Source organism: Megalobrama amblycephala, linkage group LG3, assembly GCF_018812025.1.
Source record: "Megalobrama amblycephala isolate DHTTF-2021 linkage group LG3, ASM1881202v1, whole genome shotgun sequence".
Taxonomy (NCBI): Eukaryota; Metazoa; Chordata; class Actinopteri; order Cypriniformes; family Xenocyprididae; genus Megalobrama; species Megalobrama amblycephala.
The window spans coordinates 1831107-1843416 of NC_063046.1; the positions used below are offsets into that span (position 1 = coordinate 1831107).

Below are 12310 nucleotides of genomic sequence, written 5' to 3' on the forward strand. Positions count from 1 at the left end.
CAGTATGTGCTTAGTATGCAGTAATGACACTAAAAGCTTCAGTAGGAAGCAATTACATTTGCCTTCCATACAACTAGTTAGCCTTAAGAACAGTTGTTCCCAATAGCAACTATACCTTTAAGAACAGCGTGAGTTTCTCCAATAGCAACTAGCTTTAAGAACGAGTGCTTTTCCAATAGCAAATATAGCTTTAAGAACAGCTTGTTCCAAAAGCAACTATCGTTTTAAGAACGAGCATTTTCCAATGGCACTATAGCTTTAAGAAGAACGATGTTTACTATGTGCTGCACCACAGCAGTTCATTTGCACCATGAATCATTGTATTCCTGTCTCTACTGCAAAGCTGCTTGAATCTGCGTTGTACAGCGCTAAACACAGGCGATCCGACCAGCATGTAACGTTAGTTGCTATACAACGAAAGCACCCCGACCAGCGTGCGCAGCGATCGAGCCGGTTGCCAATGACAACAGATAAGTAACACACATTGCCAATAGACCTTTTACACACTTCCGCATTTTTCGAACGGAAATACGTCAATGAAGTGTAGTAGAATTTCCTGTTATCATAGCGGCAGATACGAAAAATGGCAGAGTCGAAGAGTCGCAGTTTCTGTTGTGTTCCAGGCTGTTCGTCTTCCAACCAAAAACAGCCCTACCTTTCATTTCATTCTTTTCCTGTGGATCCAAACCTGAAACCCAAATGGATACAGGCGATCCGAAGAGAAGAAGGGCATAGTTTTAATGTAAAAACAGGTAGCACCTATGTCTGCAGCCGGCACTTCGCTCCGGATGATTACAGTGGTGGCTGTGTCGTTCGTCGCCTGAAGAGTGGTGTTGTCCCGAGCCTATTCCCTTGGAACAACTTTACTGCTCCTTTGAGAAGGGAGTCAGTATATGACAGAACCTTCAAACGTCAGTCTGTACAGCTATGCTGTGAAGATAGCGACATGGTGGCTAAGGCAGTAAGGATGGATCACGACTACGTGACACACCCACCTGCAGGTAAGATTGTTCATAATGTGTTTAGTTAACGCTAGTCAACTAACGTTATGTGTACCGTTATTGGATAAATGCACTTCTACCTGAACAAATTCAATGTTTATAATATAAGCTGTTCACGAAATTCAACTAACGTTAGCCTACATCTGTAACATAGTCTCATGCTGTCTAGCTGTAAGGGGCCAGAGATGGGCAGTAGGGGAGAGCGGGGCACAACCTAACGCTTTTTGACTTTCTCCATTTTTGTAAACCTACTTTGGGTTTAGAGTATTTATTTTTTCCCCAAATTAATTTTATAGCACGACCATATAACAGTTTAAAATGTAATCTGATCTGAATCAAAAAAATATACAAGAAATCTTAAAATATTTTCTCAATAAAATACAATTAAGTATTCATATAAAATAATGTAATTTAAAAAAAAAAAAATAATGAAACAATTTATTGATGTGGCAGCTAGTAAATACACTAAGTTTCATCATACTAGCATGTGTGGAAGTATTTAAAACAAGTGTTACAACTGGCCCTGTGTTAGGTTGTGCCCCGCCCTCCCCTATTTTAATTACATGTATTTAATTACTTTTGAGTATTTTGTCATTTGTATTTTCCTTAACAAAAATAAATGAAATGTAATTTGTAATTAAATACTTAAAATACTTTTTAAAACATGATTACTGTGTTGTGTTGAAAGGTAGCATAAATATGTTAAGACTGGTTTTTAATTTCTTTATCTTTACAGGTGCTCTGGATGAGGCTTTGGATTACATCCATGACTTAGAAGCCAAGTTGCAAAACACTGGTCTACCACCCCCTACTCTCTTCAGCCGATACTGTTCGTCGGACGACCAAATACGTTTCTACACCAAATTTCCATCCGAGAGTGTTTTTACTATTTTTTGGGAGTCGATTGCACCATCTGCACTTAGACTGGTGTACTGGATCCAAAGCACAGAGGGCAGGTGAGGAAGGCTGCGAAGATCCCAGCCCACCACGCATCATGCCATTAATAGATGAGTTCTTGATGTACTCCATGCGGGTTGCTGTTGGCATGAAGGAGCAGCTCATTGCTGACATGTTTAATGTGAGCATTGCCAGGGTTAGCAGGGTTACCATCACCTGGGCCAATTATCTTTTTATGATGCTGAGCTCACTTCCCATCTGGATAAGCAGGGAAAAGGTTAAGTCCACTATGCCCCTTAAATTCCAGAGGTACTGTCCCAATGTCAGAGTGATACTGGACTGCACAGAAATTGCCCTGGAGACAGCCTCATCCCTGACCTTACAGTCAGAAACATTTTCAAGTTACAAAAACAGGACGACATTGAAAGGGCTAATTGGAGTTGCTCCCAATGGTTTGGTGACATTCATCTCACCCCTGTACACTGGGTGCATCTCAGATAAGGAGATCACCAGGATCAGTGGAGTCCTTCCCTTGCTGGAGCCAGGAGACGATGTCATGGCGGACAAAGGGTTCCTCATTCAAGACCTCCTTGCTGACGTTGAATCTAAGCTCATCATTCCACCTTTTAAGCGTTCAGCTCAATTCAGCAAGGAGGAAACGGAACAAACCCAAGCCATTGCCCGCCTCAGAATTATAGTAGAAAGAGTGATCGGTAGGATAAAGTCCTTTCACATCTGGGACTCTCCCGTGCCGCTCACACTGATTGGCAGTGTGAATCAGATCTGGCTTAACTGCTGTGTTTTGGCAAATTATCAAGGACCTTTTTGTTTTGAAGAGTGAATTAATGTTTGGTATGTAAATAATGTATAATGTGTAAATAAATAGTATGTAAATAATTTAGTGTTCCCACATATTCTTAAAAATCAAATTAAATAATTGTTATATTCTTAATATTTTTCTGTTGAAATGTGACTTTGATTTCACTAAAAAATTCGATGAACAAATAAAACAATTTTGGTCAAAATTGTGCATCATTTAATTTTTTGGTATGCGTAACATCAACTGATTAATAACAACTCAAATAACATCAAACATTTACAATAAAAAATAACATTACAGATTATCAACAGTAAGACAGAAGGCTAAACTGATTGGTAAAGACAAGATTAGTGTAATTCAAGGTATGCATTCATGTATGTGCCATAATAATATATATCCAATTTCTCTTTCATTTCCGCTATGAATGAGTCATCACGCCAAATTCTTTCCACAGTTAAAGTTGATAGGGTATCGGTAACAAAGTCACACCATGTCAGTCCTGTGATTGCCAGTTGGCCCTGAACCTGCCAGTAGTACTTATGTGAACGCCTCAGACTGGCGTGGCCTTCCTGCACCTTGAGGTGAGCAACCTGAGATGGATCAGTTTTTGTGCTGCTCTTCACCTCAACCAGGCCAAAAGGAGGCGACTCTGAAGGGTCATACACCCGACCGTCTGGACTGGCCCCGAGATGTGGTGCGTCAGGGTGAATGACGAACCCGGCTGGTAACACATTAACTCGCAACAGTTCAGCATAGTTTGCCAGCACTTCAGGCTCCACTAGTAGACCACGCTTCATTGCAGCTGTTTGCTTTGTGGAGCCTCTGATCATCTGAATAGCTGCAGACTCCAGCTCTGCACGACACGCCCTACTACAACAAGCATCCCAAAAACGACTAGCAGTCAGCCTTGGTTGCCGTAGCTGTGTCCACGCAGGACATTTGGATTGCTGCTGAGTTTCTTTTGCTATCTCGCAGGACAGCTGCGGTGACACTTCAAGAGACTGGAGATGCATTAACTGATGCAAGGTCGGGACGAAATGCAACCTGGGAAAAGTGTGCTGCATCACAGGTAGGGATGGAAATTCTGGAGCCATGTGGTGTAGGAGGAGGTCACTGGACTTCTTGGTTGGACAGTGATAGGACATGGGGGATCCACGAGGGACAGACCCAAATTTAGATGGCGTCAGCTCCATCTCAGAAACCCCATCCAATACAACAGCCATGAGAGGTTGGGGCTGCACCTGGCTTAATTTGCTTCCAGATGCCATCATATATGGATCTGGCAGTGGTCCTAGACAAGAGAAACACAAGATTATTGGTCACACAAAAGAAAAGTTAGACATGAGTGCATAACTACATTTAAATTTTATTCATTATATCTGCGGTAACCATAATTTGGTTAGTCATAACATTAAAAAAAAAAAAAAAACTTAACTTGCTCTCACAAAGCAACAAAAAGTTAAAGGTGCCCTTGAGTGATTTGAAAAAACATTTTAAATTGTTCCCTGATATCTACATAGAGGGTATGTGGCTTTTTTATGGTCGAAAATTGTCCAGATATGGTTTTACAGCTCAATTTATAACCCCACAAATAGCCCCTAGAATGAAAAGGTCTGTTTTTGCCTTATTTGGAAGGCTCATGAATAGTAATATGGTGCTCCGCTCTGATTGGCTGTTTCACTGTTCGGCTCCTTCCAGTAGCTCACACTGATAGCGAACAAATCTGTACTGTACGGCGTGAACGATGGAGAGTTTTGGTATTCAACCTTATATGTTTGAGCCTGTTTCTGACGAAGATGCAGATGTAGAGGAACAACCAATTTTGTTGCGATTGGCCATGGACGTTTCTGAGTGGTAAGTTAGTCTTTATTTTCAGTATGAACCTGCAAAACGTAACTGTTACGTCAATGGAACTAGCATATAGCGTTAACTTTACACTATAACTCATAACGTCAGTATTTGCAACTTTGTTTTTAGCATTGTAAAAAAAAATAATTGTAATAATGTGTCGCTGTATGGTTTTACAATGATAGCTTCTTCACTTTGCAATAACAACTCTAAACAACGAACTGTGTAGCGCGAAAATTTGTTTCTAATATATTGACATTACCGATATGATTTTAAATTTGATTTATTTAGCCAACCAAAGTAAAGCATAGAAGACATTCCAAAAAAGCAGTGTCATGTTTACTACTCAGCTGCTGTAGTGTGATTACGATTTAGCTATTAACAAAAACGTACATCGTCTATAAATATCTTTTTCCACAGGTGTATGCATACAAGTCATACAAGTTCTCAAAAATAAAAATATTTGAAAAAAGTGACTAAATGTCTTGTCAAATGACTATCGTTTCAGCTTGAACGGTGTAGAAAGTTAGCTAGAAGGATCGAGTATCTGTAGCTATCTGTAAGCAAATAAACTAACATAGTTAGCTTCGGTGTAATGTGTTGTTGGTTAAATATAGGTCAAATTATAATTATATCCGACAAAAGAGAATTGGCATATGTATCTACGGTTATGTTATAGATTTATATAACAAAGACAGTAATAAATTTTAACCTCACCGTTAATAGTAGTTACGTAAACGTTGCTATTTGTTACTGTACTAGCATCTTGCATTGGATCTAGACAACACTGGGTACATGGTCGTTAATGTTGTTAGCTCACTAAGAAACTTTACATTTAATCAGAAATAGTTTCTACAGCCAAGATGTGGATAAAAGCACTACTTACTGCTTGCGGGAATATAGTTGGAATTGCCCTTTTCTTCAGTGTCAAACCTATGTGTCAAACGCTGAGCGAAGCCTGCTTGATATTGTCCCAGGTTAGAAAAGCTGTCCGCGGTGAAATGGGCAGAGCAAACTAACAACTTTGAGTTAAATTGTTCCGGTATCCGGTTATAGATAAACATCAGCCATGCCTTTTGACAGTTTTTTTCTGGAGGAAGACTATGAAAAGTTTTCACATCCCCTGCACAGCCTGGAACATAACATTTATTTCCATGATCTGCCATTTTCGCTGTTATCCTCGCTTGGCTTGTTTCTTCACTCTGCCTGCAGAACTTCCGATGATTCCGCTGGGCGGTTCCGCCTGGCCTGGATCATGAGCATATGCAAATATTGGGGGCGGAGTCCCCGACTGTTACGTAACAGTCGGTGTTATGTTGAGATTTGCCTGTTCTCCGGATGTATTTTAAACAAATGAGATTTATATAAGAAGGAGGAAACAATGGAGTTTGAAACTCAGTGCATGTCTTTTCCATGTACTGAACTCTTGTTATTTAACTATGCTAAGGAAAATTCAATTTTTGATTCGAGGGCACCTTTAAATTAATCACCTGTATAGGCCTTGTACAGTGTGGACCTCAGACCGTCCTTGCCAACTGTTTTGGGCTTTTGCACCACCATCTCACTAACCGGTTCAGGATGGATTCCCTTAAAAGTAAAAGACAAAAAGCAATTACAGTCTGTAGTCACTACTGGGGGTGTTTTTATAATAATTTACAGTTGTTATAGATACACATCGGTTCTTAAATCATAATGACATGTTTATCACAAACCCACCTGTGTTCTTGGTCTGTGCCATCTTTGCAAGCCACTTGTGCAGGCCAGGGGGGGTGGAACAGCCTGCAGACCCAGCTGTGAATAATGTGCGGTCTGGTACAGGATGGCAACTATGTGATTGCAGAATCCTTTACCAGCCGCACAACTGCAGGAGAAAGCTTTCAGGTTGGCACTTTCTGCATCCAGTGATATCTAGACACAATAGATTAAATAGGTTAGAATTAAGTCATACTTATGTTGCTACATCAATGTTCATAATAACATGAAACTATAACTTTCAGTAGGGTGACCAGATTTGAGTTGGTAAAAAAAGAGGAGTGAAGTGAGTTTGTGAGATATTTCATCGAGAGTAATGGGTGTGCAGAGCTGCGTACATAATGCAAATATGATTACATTTCATGTATGTTCAATGTTATTTTATTATATAGATATCAAAAAAGCGGACATGTCCGGGAAAAAGAGGACGTCTGGTCACCCTACTTTCAGTAAAATAATAGTAAGTGAAGAAAGTGCCGCAACCGCAGCAAGAAGAGTGAACACGAAAGAACGGGTAACTTTTGCCAACCGGCATTCTGTCTATATTCAAACCTCCAGTTTGTGAGGCTCCTCGCTCTTTCTCATTGACCTGAAGCATCTACCTCTCACTACTACCTGTCCCTGGAGTATATTTGATACTATAACCGCATGCAACAAGAAAACATTACGTGATATCTCACAGAGAAATACACAACTTTACAAGACAATGTCAGTAACATTTCACATTTACCTAGTAGCTTCACCAAATTACTGGTTGTTATGTTAATCTCATGCCTTCTCACTTAAACATACACACAACATATTCAGTGCGATGTGTTATACCTTATATTACAAATTCACAACACCTAAGATTTACAGTTAACGTAAACAAAGTTATAACCGGTGATACGGCTATGGCTAAAGCTTACCTTGGTAATTGTGGATAAACTCTTCGTGGAAGAATTTATATCCCTTGTCCAATTTGTTCCCTTTAGTAGACAAATGCATCTCCACACTCTTCACCACATCGGCGCTGGTGAACTTCGGAAGACAACTCAGGCTCGTCGAAAACACTCTAGCTGCCATTTCTCCGCCAACAAAGCTCACACCGGAACTGGGTTTACGCTTCGTTGACGTGTTTCCGGTTTTTGCGTAAATGGTCTATAAGATCGCAAAAGCTCGCACAAACATTTTACTGAATGACTGGAAGCCTAAGCAACACTGATAGCCTTAGCAACAGCATGTTGCTAATACCAAATGGCTTAAAACAATGGGCATGAAAAGGAACTTAGCTTAGCTTCTGAAAACATTCAGAGATGATGGAGAGTGACGTGGATGTTTGATCTTCTCTTTATATTCTTCATGCGGGGAGTATACAGATCCATCTGAACGTATTCTTGAGTCAGTCATATTAGTATAACATCATCGAGTCCATGTCTAATTGCAGCGATGCGAGAAGCAATGCTAACGTTAACTCAGTCACTTCCAAATCAGGCGGCTTATGATCAATGCGGCAAATTTGCGTGTACAAGGGGTGAAATCTATGTGGGGAACGAATCCCTCTCGCTAAATTCCCGATTGCACAATTGCTAGTGAGATGGTGCTGTTTTGCCTGTCGAATTCGCCATTTAATTAGCTCCTGAGAAATGCAATAGCTGCTGATAATACTGAGGAGCTTATATATGGATGCTGTGATAGGCGTCGTATTCCTATAGGTAGACGGGAGTCACCTGGGAGTCAGCTGATGCCAGCTTGACTAACGTGACCTACCAGAACTAACGCTAACGCTCGATTTCTTACTCTTAGAGTCATCTTTGAGCAATTGATGTTATGTGTTTATTATTTCTGAATTGGCTTCTAATTGTCTAACTATGTAATTGGCATAATACATTCTTACCTGACAAATAAAATGTTCTTTTTGATTCATTCTGTATTACTCTTAAATCATTATGACTAGTAGATTATGACCAGTGGAGTCTGGTATTTCTGCGAATCTGCATCAGGATAGGTCAAACTAAAGGCGCAATGAAAGGAGCATGCAGCACATCATGTGGGACTTTTTGATTTCTGTCTATCACTGACTTAAGTTGCAGTATTGTGACTAAGAAAACTGTTTTTGTATGAACAAGCATAGAACGGTTCGACTCAAATGCATTAGTAAACTCTGCACCCTCTGACTAAGAATCAAAACTGACGAGTTTGTGTCTGTGAGAACACAAACCGCCGATGTGAATTCTCTATTCGATATCAGGTCCCTAATGAATGAATAATTGAGAATATGGGATACCCAGAATAATCAAATATCTAAATTAATACATAACCAATAGTTAGGATTAATTCATGAATAGAAACACAATCTAAATGTAATAAACATTTGAAATTGGAGTCAGATTAAATGTGAAGTAAAACTGAATCTAATAATTAAGTGAACTTCACAGGAGCGTTAAAAAAACATACATGCATTATACCTTCACCCAGACCGCTGGATTCCCTTCGTTGGGCCGACGGATGGTCTTTACAGCTTATTCCGTTAAAATTGTGAATTAGTAAGTTTGTCTTGGCCGGAAAAAAATATAGAGCTGTGTATCATCAGTGTAACAGTGAGAGCTAATGCCATGCTTCCTAATAATTTCTCTCATGGGTAGCATGTACAGGCTAAAAAGCAATGGTCCTAGACCTGAGCCTTGCGGTACTCAATACTGGACTTGTGATCGATATGACACCTTTTCATTTACTGCTACAAACTGATAACGGTCAGATAAGTATGATTTGAACCATGCCAATGCAATTCCACTAAGGCCAACATCATTTTTGAGTCTATTCAAAAGAATGTTGTGGTCAACAGTATCAAATGCAGCACTAAGATCCAGTAACACTAACAGAGAGATACAACCACAATCGGACGATAAGAGCAAATCATTTGTAACTCTAATGAGAGTTTCAGTACTATGATATGGTCTAAATCCTGACAGGAAATCCTTGCAGATACCATTTCTTTCTAAGAAAAAAAAAAAAAAAAAAAAAGGAACAACATTGTGAGGATATTGCCTTTTCTCGTATCTTTGACAAAAAAAAGGTAGATGTGAGATCGGTCTGTAATTGACTAATTCTGTAGGATCAATTTCATTGTAGGACACTGCAATGCACTGTCTGATGCGATACTGCGATGATGCAATACATGGTTATAATTTTCTTTCTAATATTATCAATCTTGCAAGTAAAGAAGTTCATAAAGTCATTACTGCTATGACAAATTTAGCCATTGTATCAAATAAATACATAGGGTTGTGTTTGTTTTCTTCTAAGAGGGATGAAAAATAAGCAGATTAAGCAGTTTCTAAGGCCTTTCTGTATGCAATAGTGCTGTCTTTCCATGAAATGTGAAAAGCCTCTAGTTTTGTTTTCTTCCAGCTGCGCTCCATTTTTCTGGCTGCCCTCTTGAGGGCCAAAGTGTGCTCGTTGTACCACAGTGTTGGACTATTTTCTTTAATCTTCTTTAAGTGCAAAGGAGCAACTGTGTCTACATAAAGCAGTGGTTCCCAACCACGTTCCTGGAGGCCCCTCAACAGTGCACATTTTGCAAGTCTGCTTTGTCTCACACACCCATTTTAGGTCTTGGAGTCACTATAATGAGCTGATGACCTGAAAATGTGCCGTACTGGGGGGCCTCTAGGAACATAGTTAGGACCTAGTGACATAAATTGTCTGGTTTTAGCCAGGTTTCTGTCAAACACAGCACATCTAGGTTACAATCTATAATCATATCATTTACAATAAATGCTTTTGAAGAAAGGGATTGTATATTCAGCAACCCAACTTTATCATTTGTTCATCTGTATTACAGTGCATAAACAATAATTATGCAAGTTTATATTTTTATCATATTTTTTTACAAGCACATTTTACCAATTCCAAACCACATTAATCTTAATAACTACAATTAATTTTGTATTTAATCATTTATAAGTGATGTATAATTGTTAAGGAAAGCTGTAAGCTGTAAGGTTTAATTTTATAGATAAAATGGGGCAAAAAAAGAGATTCAACTCACACTGAGAAATCAAAAATTAATAAATGCTCATGAGAAGGATGCAATACTAATGCAATACTAGAAATTGCTAAATTAAGGTGTGACCAATGGACAGCAACAGTGAAACCGTTACAGATCGCTTATCTTTATTCCGCCTGCTCTCTTTCTGCTGGTTGTGTAAAGCTGTGGTGAAATGAGTAATCATTTCAGTTTATTTAGTAAAGAATGTGTGTTGTTTAAAGTTCATAGTCATTGTTCTGACTTCATGAAGCCTCATGGTGTGAATGAACATCAAACTGACTAGAACAAACTCTTTGACATATATATATGATACTGGATATCAAGGGTGAAACTGTTAATAATGTTGACGGACAGTAATCTCATTCATTTGTCAGTCATGTGTGGGGTGAACTATTATTTATTAAACAAATGTTAGTCAGTCAGTAAAACAAAATGTTAATTTTTAAATTCCGCAAATTTGCGGCTTTCTGTTTAAGACAAGGGAAATTGCAGGCAAATGAAGCCTAATGAATCACAGTTCATGAAGATAGAAACAAACCCAAGAATTTATAATTTCTGTGAGTTTCACATTAACATTATAATGTGCTTTTTTGTTTTATCTAATTGCTACTTTTTATTAAATGCTGCATAAACTAATTTCAGAGCTCTGTATAGGTCAGTATGCAAAAAAAAAATCTGCAAAGTTTTAATTGAAAGGTTAGTTTACATGGTTATAAAAACAATAACCTAAAAATAACTGAATGATCTTTATGATAAGCTATTTTCTAATAACTACCCTGCAACGTTCTGGAAACATTATTTTATGGTTGCAAAAACAAAATTAAAAATAACTATAAGGAAACATTTGTTCTGTATAGCCTATTATTGTTTGTCTGTTTATTGTATTAATTTTGTGAAGAGATCTTGAAAGGTTCTTGAAAGGTGCTATAAAAAAAACAAAAAACATATTATTATTATATTATTATCATTACACCTGGCACGAGCTGCCAGGCACTTACTCGGTGGGGAAGACTGGTGCGACTGGGATATTTGGGTGAATATGTTAAGTTTTTATGGTGCTTTTTAAAATATTTCGAATTAATTGTATTTAAAGCTGCAGTCCTTAAGTTTTGCCTCTTTGTCACCATCTCTGTTTGAAACCTGCAATTGCAGTTATTTCTGGAATTATCATCTTTACTTGGGTTTTGCATCGGCACGACTCCTCAGTGTGGATGAATCGAATGTTTGCTGTCAGTCACCACACTGGTGTGGATACTGTGCTTCAGAATCATAGATTCTACATTTTGGAAATATGGCCAAAATAAGAATTTTCACCAGAAAATTGTATCTGAAGGAGTGTAACAAATCTTCCAATTTTTTTTCTGACCAGCAGAGAAAAAAAACATAAATCATGCTGCCAATGGTGATTAAATCGAATGATCACTTAGCTCCGATCACATCAAACAATGCAAATTATTATTACCGTTATACTTTGTTCTCAAATTGTTAATGTTAACAACATCAGCATTGAGTGACTATGTGTATTTAGTGTGCATTAACTGTAGATTTCAATTTCTGAAGCCACTCTGCAGTCCGAAGTCTTTTGCTTATATCTATGGTTGAATCTCCAGTTGTCGCTGATAATTGTCATTTGGACCTTTCAGGATTACAATCCGTCATCAAAATGATAAGTTTAATTATTTCAGCTGCTGAGAGAAAACGCTATAAATGAGAAGCTACAAGCAGCATCCTCACAAATAGCCTACTAGCTGAGACTTGCTCTTTCTGTTTTCAGACGTGGCGTAATGACGCAAAGACGAACGGCTAAATGCTTGAATTTCCAATGGAAACCCACCTGTACTGATTTAATTATAAAACATTATTACAAGCTCACCATTGTGAATCAGGCTTAGATAATATTTTTCAAAACTGGCTGGTTATGTACTTGCTCAAAATTACTGATTTTGCTCACCATTGATCAGG

At 38.4% G+C, this 12310-nt stretch overlaps 2 protein-coding genes across 3 annotated transcripts; one reads left to right on the forward strand and one right to left on the reverse strand.

Annotated features, from left to right (window-relative positions):
- Nucleotides 1-515: 515 nt before the first annotated feature.
- On the forward strand, nucleotides 516-1961 carry LOC125263946 (THAP domain-containing protein 2-like). The gene is made up of 2 exons (XM_048183145.1): nucleotides 516-1001; nucleotides 1738-1961. The coding sequence occupies exons 1-2, from the start codon at nucleotides 584-586 to the stop codon at nucleotides 1959-1961; spliced, it is 642 nt and encodes a 213-aa protein (XP_048039102.1). The 5' UTR covers nucleotides 516-583.
- Nucleotides 1962-2241: 280 nt separating this feature from the next.
- On the reverse strand, nucleotides 2242-8112 carry LOC125264259. 2 transcript variants are annotated; one of them, XM_048183473.1, is made up of 4 exons: nucleotides 7227-8112; nucleotides 6283-6474; nucleotides 6057-6153; nucleotides 2242-4009 (listed from the first exon to the last, which is right to left on the reverse strand). In XM_048183473.1, the coding sequence occupies exons 3-4, from the start codon at nucleotides 6124-6126 to the stop codon at nucleotides 3066-3068; spliced, it is 1014 nt and encodes a 337-aa protein (XP_048039430.1). In that variant the 5' UTR covers nucleotides 6127-6153; nucleotides 6283-6474; nucleotides 7227-8112; the 3' UTR covers nucleotides 2242-3065. The 2 variants fall into 2 exon arrangements, with proteins under 2 accessions (XP_048039430.1, XP_048039429.1); XM_048183472.1 differs by lacking the exon at nucleotides 7227-8112 and adding an exon at nucleotides 6871-7058.
- Between the last annotated feature and the right edge of the window lie 4198 nt (nucleotides 8113-12310).

Bases quoted from the DNA above. Each gene is read 5' to 3' on its own strand.
- LOC125263946 (XM_048183145.1), top strand. From the start codon at position 584: ATGGCAGAGTCGAAGAGTCGCAGTTTCTGTTGTGTTCCAGGCTGTTCG. The intron at 1,002-1,737 runs GTAAGATTGTTC...TTATCTTTACAG, and splicing joins CGTGACACACCCACCTGCAG to GTGCTCTGGATGAGGCTTTG.
- LOC125264259 (XM_048183472.1), bottom strand. From the start codon at position 6,903: ATGAGAAAGAGCGAGGAGCCTCACAAACTGGAG. The intron at 6,475-6,870 runs GTTTGAATATAG...TATTGTGTCTAG, and splicing joins AGGAGCCTCACAAACTGGAG to ATATCACTGGATGCAGAAAG. The intron at 4,010-6,056 runs GTGATTAATTTA...TCTCTTGTCTAG, and splicing joins ACTGTACAAGGCCTATACAG to GACCACTGCCAGATCCATAT.